This window comes from Pinus tabuliformis, chromosome 8 (genome assembly GCF_031772625.1).
Source record: "Pinus tabuliformis cultivar Carrire ecotype Pingquan chromosome 8, CPIR1, whole genome shotgun sequence".
In the NCBI taxonomy this organism is placed as follows: domain Eukaryota; kingdom Viridiplantae; phylum Streptophyta; class Pinopsida; order Pinales; family Pinaceae; genus Pinus; species Pinus tabuliformis.
This window is the reverse complement of record NC_142294.1, coordinates 1,777,926,372-1,777,935,868: the sequence shown is the minus strand read 5'-3', so window position 1 is coordinate 1,777,935,868 and position 9,497 is coordinate 1,777,926,372. Positions and strand designations below refer to the sequence as shown.

General features: G+C 42.1%; 1 protein-coding gene across 1 annotated transcript; it reads left to right on the top strand.

Annotated features, from left to right (window-relative positions):
- The first annotated feature begins 1,943 nt into the window (after positions 1 to 1,943).
- On the top strand, positions 1,944 to 6,570 carry LOC149243301 (uncharacterized). The gene is made up of 6 exons (XM_089371172.1): positions 1,944 to 3,178; positions 3,353 to 3,590; positions 3,891 to 3,899; positions 4,332 to 4,738; positions 5,524 to 5,729; positions 6,347 to 6,570. Exons 1-6 carry the CDS (start codon positions 1,944 to 1,946, stop codon positions 6,568 to 6,570), a joined length of 2,319 nt encoding a protein of 772 aa, XP_089227298.1.
- The last annotated feature ends 2,927 nt before the right edge of the window (positions 6,571 to 9,497 follow it).

Here is a 9,497-nt window from a genome sequence, read left to right as displayed (position 1 = left end):
CTAAATTTCCTACAACTTTTGGATTAGTCAATATACCTATTTTAACTACTGCTAATTGATATGCAGGTCTAAGACAAGAAGGAGGAAGTGTTGATGCCAACGTGGTTTTAGATCGGGAATTATTTGATCAAGAAGGAAGGATCATTCAGGAAATTATCTTTGACAACCCAGTAGAAGAACTAGTGGAACAACCAGACCTTGTGGACGAGCAGTCAACCAATATCTATCGTGTTCCAACACCCCAGATCCACACCCTAATCAACAAACCCCAGTGGGTACCTATCGCAAATATGGAGCATGCAAGGGGTGAAGGTAGACACAATGACGAGCACCAAGAGGAAGGAGAAGGCCCTAGAAGGAATGTTAACCTACTTGGGGGAAACCAGGAAGAAGAAGAGGAAGAAGTTACTTTCGGGTTCCCTATCCTGGATGTAACTCGCAACATTAATATGAAGAACATTCCGATGGCATCTCTACCACTATTCTACAGTAAATCATCTGAAGATCCCAATGCTTTCCTTTTCAAGTTCGATATCTTATGTCATAGCTATAACTATTATGACGATGCACACAAACTCAAATTGTTTCCCGCCACATTAAAAGACGCAGCCCTTAGGTGGTTCATGAGTCTAGGGCAGCATACCATATACACATGGGATGACATGAGGTCAACCTTTCTTAAAAAATATCAAGACTTCTGTAAGAGTAGGGACATCAGTGATATCCTTAGGATGCAACAAACTGAAGATGAAAACCTAGAGGAGTATCTTGAGAGGTTCCTATACAACTTTCATAAATCTCGTGGAAATACCCTAGATTTAAAAATCATCAGAACAATGTTCTTAAGAGGGTTAAGAGATGACTGTATAGAGACATTAAACTTGCTTAGTGGTGGGGACATTTACAAGAAATCCTTTGCTGAAGTCATTGACCTTTGTCGCACCTACTCTAGGAGCCAAGCTAAAGTAGGTAAAAAGCTTTGTGAGCTTAGAGACAATTCTTGAGACTATGTGCAGAAGAAAGCTGCGGCTAATACTGTCACTAGGGTTGAACTGGGAAACCTATTAGAAAATTTCAAAACTGACATCTTAAATACAATCAGCAACCAGCTTGACACCATGAAAGTCAACCAAAAGCATGAGGCCGAAAAGGCAGCTATGGCAGTCTTTTGTCCCAAGTGTAGACAGAAACATGCAGAGAGGGAATGTCCTCTGAATTCTATAGAAGTCTGTGGAATCTGCACTCTAGAGCACCAAACCGAGAAGTTCCCATCACTTCCTGGTCTTCAGGCCATTTACAAAGGCAATACCGAAACCCTTGACCAAGCTCAGCCAGCCAAGAGACCCACCTGGAGAGGTCAGAGTCAGAGTGCACTCCCAGACCCAAATTTTCAAGGGTATAGCCAAACCCAGCCTTGGACCTTTCCTGCATCCTACCCCCCTTGGGGTGCTCAAAGTACTGCCTGGAACTAGAATTGGAGAACGAGCCCTTATACCACCAGCTATCAACCTCAATCCCAATTCTACATGCCTTATCCAAATATGCCAAGTACTTCATACAATCCAACCATGCAAACCTATCAGCAGGCGTATAATCCTAATATGTACCAACAACCTACGCAATTTCCATCCCCTCTAAATCAATTTCTACCTGTGCCTACTAACACATCACCCCCGTAGGCACCAACTAATATAAACCCTCCACGACCTACACTACTGCCTGCACAACCTGTACCTAACCCAAATCACAATAGGACACCTCAACCGGTGCAAAACATAGATATCCAGCCCTTTCCGACATACATGATTACGGCCATCCCTATGAACAAAATTCAGTTATGATCAGGGAAAACAGTTAATAAAGGAAAATCGGCTGTGGTTATTGAAGAAGAGGTGCCCTCCTCGTCATCCAAAAAACAATTACAAAATGAAAAACAACAAACAATGAAAGAAGAATTAACTGAACCACCATACTTGGAGAGACTAATAGTAAGGAAAGAAGAGGTCCTGCTTGAATATGACCTGGAAAATGAGCTTAGGAATGTTTGTATTAAAATACCACTTTTACAAGCAATCCAAGACATCCCTATATACACTAAAATTGTCAAGGATCTCTGCATCAAGAAACCAGGGAGAAAAGGGCATAAAAACCAGAATGTCAAAATTATGAGTCAAATGTCCACGATGATTTCAGACATGCCTGCCAAATACAGTGACCCTGGAAATCCCATCGTCACTATCGAAATAAATGGAGTGCTTCTGCCAAATACTCTTGTAGATTTAGGGGCTACAATAAATGCAATGACTTACGAAACAATGACATCACTACAACTGCCTGGATTGAAAACCACCCCTATCCTTTTAGAGATGGTAGATAAATCCGTTGTCAAACCAATAGGATCCTTGGAAGATATAGTAGTCACTATTTCCTCCTGGAAATATCCTATAGAATTTGTAGTCATTTCTCCAAAAACCTCTAGACCTGGACACCCTGTGGTCCTGGGAAGGCCATGGCTGGCAACTGCAGACATCGTCATTGGATGCAGAAATGGGGAAATGACCATTTCAAATGGATCTCACAATCAAACATTGTCCATCTTTCCACCTGCTCAAACAACTGCCGAAGTACCAGTATGGCTCGAAAATCCTTATGGAAATGAAGACTGCATGTTTCCATTATTAACATTAGAACAGTCTAGAGGTCTCCAGGAACACTCTGACGAGCATGTTTTGCAGCAGTTTCTAGCTGATAGTTCTTGCATCAATTATCCCATCTCGTTTAATGGTTATCAGCATGTGTTTAGTGATGAGTTTCAGGAAACCTGCCATCCAACCATCTTTGCCTCATTTTCCACCATGGAGGAAAGCCACGAGCTCACCACAGAACCTGTGGAAATATTTGAAGGGAAAATTCTACATATTGGCACAGGATTGACTGCAGAACAAAGACAACAGTTGATGAGCATGGTTCGTGAACAAACCAGAGCATTTGCATGGGATTACTTGGATATGAGAGGTATACATCTAGACACTTGCATCCATCATATCTACACAAACGAAGAAATGAGACCTATTCGGCAACCCCAGAGGCGAATGAACCCCGCATTAAAAGATATTGTTAAAGATGAGCTTCAGAAACTTTTGGCCGCAGATTTCATTTACCCCATTTCTGATAGCAAGTGGGTGTCACCTTTGGTAGTAGTCCCAAAGAAGAATGGAAAATGGTGAATCTGTGTCGACTATAGAGAATTAAACAAGGCCACACTGCGCGATTATTTTCCATTGCCTTTTATCGATCAAGTTCTCGACACACTCTCAGGTAAGAAATATTTTTCTTTTCTAGATGGTTATAGTGGATACAATCAAATACAAATAGTTGAAGAGGACCAGGAAAAGACTACCTTTACATGCCCATGGGGTACTTATGCATATAAAGTCCTTCCCTTCGGTCTCTGTAACGCCCCTGCCACCTTCCAGAGAGTTGTGCTTGCTATCTTTTCTGACCTAATCCATGACTATGTGGAAGTCTATATGGACGACTTCACAGTCTATGGGGATGATTTCCCGCAAGCCTTGGAGAATCTAGAAAAGGTATTGATCCGTTGTCAAGAAGCCGACCTGGCCCTTAGTAGTGATAAATGTAGGATGATGCAAACTAAGGGAATTGTTCTAGGCCACCATGTATCATTTGATGGAATTCAAGTCGATCCGGAAAAAATCGAGGTAATTTCATGTATCCCTATTCTGAGCTCGCAAAAGGAGGTAAGAATTTTTCTAGGGCATGCAGGATATTATCAAAGATTCATTGAAAATTTCACTAGAATAGCAACACCATTATTTAAATTGTTAATTAAAGATGCTGACTTTGTATGGAATGTTGATTGTCAACAGGCTTTTCAGGTACTGAAGGAAAAATTGTCTACAACTCTAGTGCTAAGAGGACCAAACTAGTCCTTACCCTTTCACATTTGTACAGATGCTTCAGATACCGCACTGGGAGTAGTTTTGGGACAAAGGGAGGATAACTTTCCCTATGCCATTTACTTTGTTAGCAAAAATCTCTCTCCCGCTGAATTAAATTATACAGTCACTGAAAAAGAGCTATTAGCAGTTGTACATGCCATAGGGAAGTTTAGACATTATATTACTGGTTATGAGACATTTGTCCATACAGATCATTCTGCTGTTAGATTTTTAATGAATAAACCAATTACTAATGGTAGGATAACTAGATGGTTGTTGCTTTTACAAGAATTTAACATAACTATAATTGATAGGCCTGGAAGGGATAATTTGGCAGCTGACTTTTTATCTCGTTTAAATCTTACGCAGGGAAGCATGCCAATGCCAGTGCCTGATGAATTCCCAGATGAAGATCTATTTTCCATTTCTACCATTACTCCTTGGTTCACTGATGTTGCCAATTATTTGGTATCAGGAAAACTACCTCAGAACATGTCGACTCGGGAAAGGCATAACATAGTGCAACGCAGTGCGAGTTACTCATGGATTGAGGGAGATCTATTCTATACAGGGCCAGACTTGATTATAAGGCGATGTGTGTGGGAAGACGAAATGCATGACATACTAAGCGCCAGTCATAATGAGCCTTGTGGCGGCCATTTTTCCGATAAAAGGATGACATATAAAGTTCTCCGCACCGGATACTATTGGCCTATGCTCTTCAAGGATGCCAAGAAGTTTGTTTTAAGTTGTGACGCTTGCCAAAGAATGGGGAGGTCAGTGGCCTCCAATGAAATGCCCCTTCACTTGCAAATTTCTATTGAACCCTTTGAGAAGTGGGCATTGGACTTCGTAGGGCCCATCTCCCCAATGTCAAATAAGAAAAAATATATTTTGGTTTGTATTGATTATGCCACCAAGTGGGTGGAGGCTAAGGCATTATACGCTGCCACGGAAAAGGCAGTAGTATAATTTTTGTTTGAGGACATATTTACAAGATTTGGGGTCCCATGGGAAATTGTCACGGACCAAGGAACCCAATTTACATCAAATCTGGTCAAGGCACTTACAAAACAATACCAAGTGAAGCACCACAAACTAACTCCTTACGACCCCCAAGCTAATGGGCAAGTGGAGTCCATGAATAAGGTGTTGGAATCCATCCTCACAAAGACAATCCAACTGCATCACAGAGATTGGGCGGAAAAGTTACCAGAGGCACTTTGGGCTTACTGAATATGTGGAGGAATGTAACTGGGCATACTCCCTATGAGCTAGTCTATGGTAAACAAGTACTTTTTCCCATTGAATTTCAGGTAAAAACATTTAGAACAACTATTCAATTAGGCATGAATTTAAATGAGGCTCAAGAGCAAAGATTGATGCAATTGAATGAGCTAGATGAAATCTGACAAGATGCCTACCACCGAACTGCATTAGTATAGAACCAAAGAGCTCGATGGCATGATAAATTCATTAAGAAGAAAGTATTCCATCCAGGCGACTGGGCCTTATTATACGATAGTAAGTTTAAGCACTTCAAAGGTAAATTTTCTACCAGATGGTTGGGACCATATGAGGTAATTGAAGTTTTTGATAATGGCTCAGTTCGCATCTGTACTATTGATAATGACAAGACTTCTTTTGTGGTAAATGGTCATCGGCTTAAAGTTTATCATAAGCCACTCTCACGTGATCAGTTTTTGCAGGAAATTCAAAAGGACCCAGGATTGGAGCTAATTCATGCAAAGGACCAGCCCCTTGCTGGTTCAGTTAATTAATTTTTATCTATTTTATGTATATATATATATATATATATATATATATATATATATATATCTATATATATATAATCCAGGCTCGTAAATGAAATGGACCGCCAGTAGTCTAGGGATTCCTTGAGTACATAATTGTTCTTTTCTGGGCTCAAGGAAATGATTACGGAAAGGAAACTTGTGGAGTTTACTTTGGGCAATTCAGACTCTCTAAATAAGAATGCCTCGAGCACTAACTACTTTAGGCTCGTTAAAATAATAAGGTAGTAGTAGTATAGGGATCCTTTGGGCTGAGAATTATTCTTTTTCCAGGCCCAAAGGAATAACTACAGAAAAGAACCCCCCCTGGAGCTCTCTTTCTGGCCATTTCCAACTCCCTAAAAAGAAATGCCCCAGGCAGTCACCATTCCAGGCCTAGTTAAAATCCATGGATGGTAAGCAGTTCTTTATCGAGATAACAAGCAATCTGGTCTATGATATGCAAGTTGGAGATTTCGGGAGGGTGGCAGTTGAACTATACACTACACTATGTTCATTCCAAGTGTTTTTTGTGTGAATCTCAGAATCTGGTGCTACCTAATTCTATTGACTGTGTTTTTGGCTGATCAGAATACTTTTATGTCATAAAGGCTTCTGTGCTTTACTCTATCCAAGAACGTGTCTCATATTGCACATATGGGCCCGGGAGCTTGCTTAAAGGAGGGTCCTACAATCCCTCAGCTATTGCCAAAACACACACACGAGACCACCTTGCAACATTCGTTTGTGTAAATCCAGGCCTGTCTGATATGCAGTCGAGGAATGCTTGGGACTATCAATTCGCTCAGAATTAAAGAATAGGTTCATATAATCAGTATTCTATCCACCAAGGCATAGCATGTCAACCTTACAGAATCTGGGCACCACGCATGCAATCGCAGGGGGCATTGTTCAAACACATGGAGCTCACACTCGATGACAAATCACTTAAGTGGTTGAGGTATGCGCTTGTTTTTTCTTGAATTTTACTGATGAGTAGTTAAGTGTTAATCATTTTGAAGCATGCCTCGAGATCTATCATCTGATCATCATAATCATCCATTTCACATCTCGCCTGCCTAAGTCCTGATTTTATAAACAAATGTCCCTCCAGTATTCCACAATCATTGCCGGTAATTCATCCTTATTGTGTCATAATAACCGCTCCCCGCTTAATTGTCATTCCATAATATCTCCTATCATCATGGTGGTAACTCGCCACCTCATCGCAGAGGAGCTCACACGCTCTCCCCACAAACTGCATTCCACACTCAAGTACCCACACTTCCCAACAGAGAAGGCGGAACGATTGCCACCATGGAACCAATCCTTGGTATCCGATTGCCATTATGGAACCGATCCCCTGTGCCAGATCAATTATCACAATGATCGTCCAGTGGTAGTTAAATAGAGAACACTTGAAGACAGGGGCCGAGAATTGATCAGAGTCTGGCAGTGCAAATTGTAGTTGAACCATAGGCACCATGGGAGCAGACAGACATGAACCAACCTTCGTTCAGTTCTTGCGCAGCCCAGAGTATGAGCAGTGTAAAGGAAGCCTGGAAGAAAAAGGCTGGATGCCTTTTCTCCAGAAGTTCCAAGGCTATAATGACCAAGTAGCACTCACATTTGCTAAGAGCTTCGATGGTGAAAAGGCCCAAGTTGGAAATCTAAGCTTTAAAATCACAGAGGAAACAATTAGTAAGGCCACGGGTCTACCAGCCGATGGTGAGAAATTCTTCAAAGGCGGCCAGTTGGAAATACCGAGTTGCACAGGGTTCTTAAAGCCAGCTTACAAGTCAATTAGTTGGACAAAGGGGGTGCTTCATAATTGCATAGAAGAGCGATGGTATCCACTCCTAACCATGCTACAACATTTCGTGACCTATGAAGGGAGGTTCGCTATGGTCTTCCTCTATCACATCCAGCTCCTGGTTCACTTCACAGAGGGTAAGCATCTCAATATCCCTCATTTCCTAAGGTTGAGCTTGTGCAAAATGGCTAAGGGAATACAGTCACAGGGAAAAAAGCCCGACATGGCATTATATCACCACAGTTTGATCAAGATTTTGTTGGTTGCTGAGCTGAGGCAACGAAAGCAGTCGTGGGAGGACTTCCTCATAGAAGTGTTCCCTGGACAGGAGACACAAATGAAGGGCAGGTAGTGTATAGTGGGCAAATCCCTCAAAATTAAAGAAGCCACTCCCCCATCAAGGTCTGTATCTACCCCTACCCATTCTCCTACCCCTGTTTTTGCACCCCCTCCTACGGTTGTAGATCATGTGAAGGATGACACATGAAACGTTCTGAAGGAGAGCCCCACAAGCTCATTACGAAAGAGGAAAGGTGATCAGGTAGAGCCCATCCAATCGGTCCAAAACCCCATGATACAGAGTGATGCTCTGGACTCCCCAGAGAAACCCCCCTTCAATCCTAAAAGCATCACTCCAAAGCCTAAGCGCCGAAGACCCTCATTTCCCTATAACACTCCCCCAATTGTTGTGGCTAAAACTTCGGCTCAAGGATGTCGACGAACCTGTAGTATGGGTCACACCCCGCAGACCATGGTTAAAGGAACTAGCTCGGTCCATGTCCATGTTTCGTCCTCCCACAATGACAGTCCCCCGCAGTCCCAATTGCCCACAGAAGAGGAGGTCATGGCCCTGATTAAGCTCCAAATCCCGGAGGATATCGCACGGGATATGGAGGCTTTCTCTCCTACTGAACTGACAATGGGCGAGAACACTGCAGAACCTACCTCGCATCAGTTACCGTCTAAGAAGCATAAGGGAAAATCGCCAAGAGGGAGTGCTTCGCAGCAATCCACAACGCCGACTAAGAGTCCTACACTAGATGTAGAGGAAAATTTGAAAATCAAGCTTGTGAAGTTGCAGAAGACAATTGCTAAACTAAGAGAGTATGCACACAAATATAAGGTTTTGTTTCAATTTGTGAAGGACATAAACCAACAAGTCCGAGATTCCAATATGAAGCTATATGCGTAGAATGATGCCTTGGTACACAAAAATAAGCACCTCCTACATTGGAAGGCAGCTCAGAACAAACCTGTGAAATGATTGAACACTAAGGGACTAGCGTTGCAATTCCAGAAGTGTTCGCCATGGATTGGAAAAGGGATAGAAGTCCTAATCAAGATTGCTAGTCTGTGACAACAGTCTCCTTCAGTGGCACAGTTCCTTTTTGTTGGATGCATGAGGACATGCATCAGGCTAAGCGTGGGAGGATGTTGATCCTCAGTTTTGTTCTTATTACTGTCGGATTTAATTCCCATTTTGCCCTTTTTGTTACCATGGAACCCATTTCTCTACTAAATCACTATCCTAATCCTATCTCTACTCTCCACTTGAGGTAAACCTTCTCATGGTTGCATTTAGCTAATTATTGGTAGATTTAAGTAAATAGAAGTGGCATATTCTTAAACTAACTTATTATTATTATCTAGTGTAGACTCTCAGCAGAATGTGCAGGTCGATCCCCAGAAGGAGCAGTTGATGCATGAAGACCTTCTACTTCAGTACTCAAGGGCTATATGTAGATGGGCGCTCAAGTAACGAAATGGATAAGGTTGCAGCATGTTCTGGAAGACGAGAGGGCGCAACCACAAGTAGCATGCATCATGATCCTGAGATCCTCGCCTGATTTCCCTTGATTGCAGCATATACAAAATTGGGAATTGGTTACGAATGGATAGACCAATTCGAGATGCCTGTTTGAACCAACT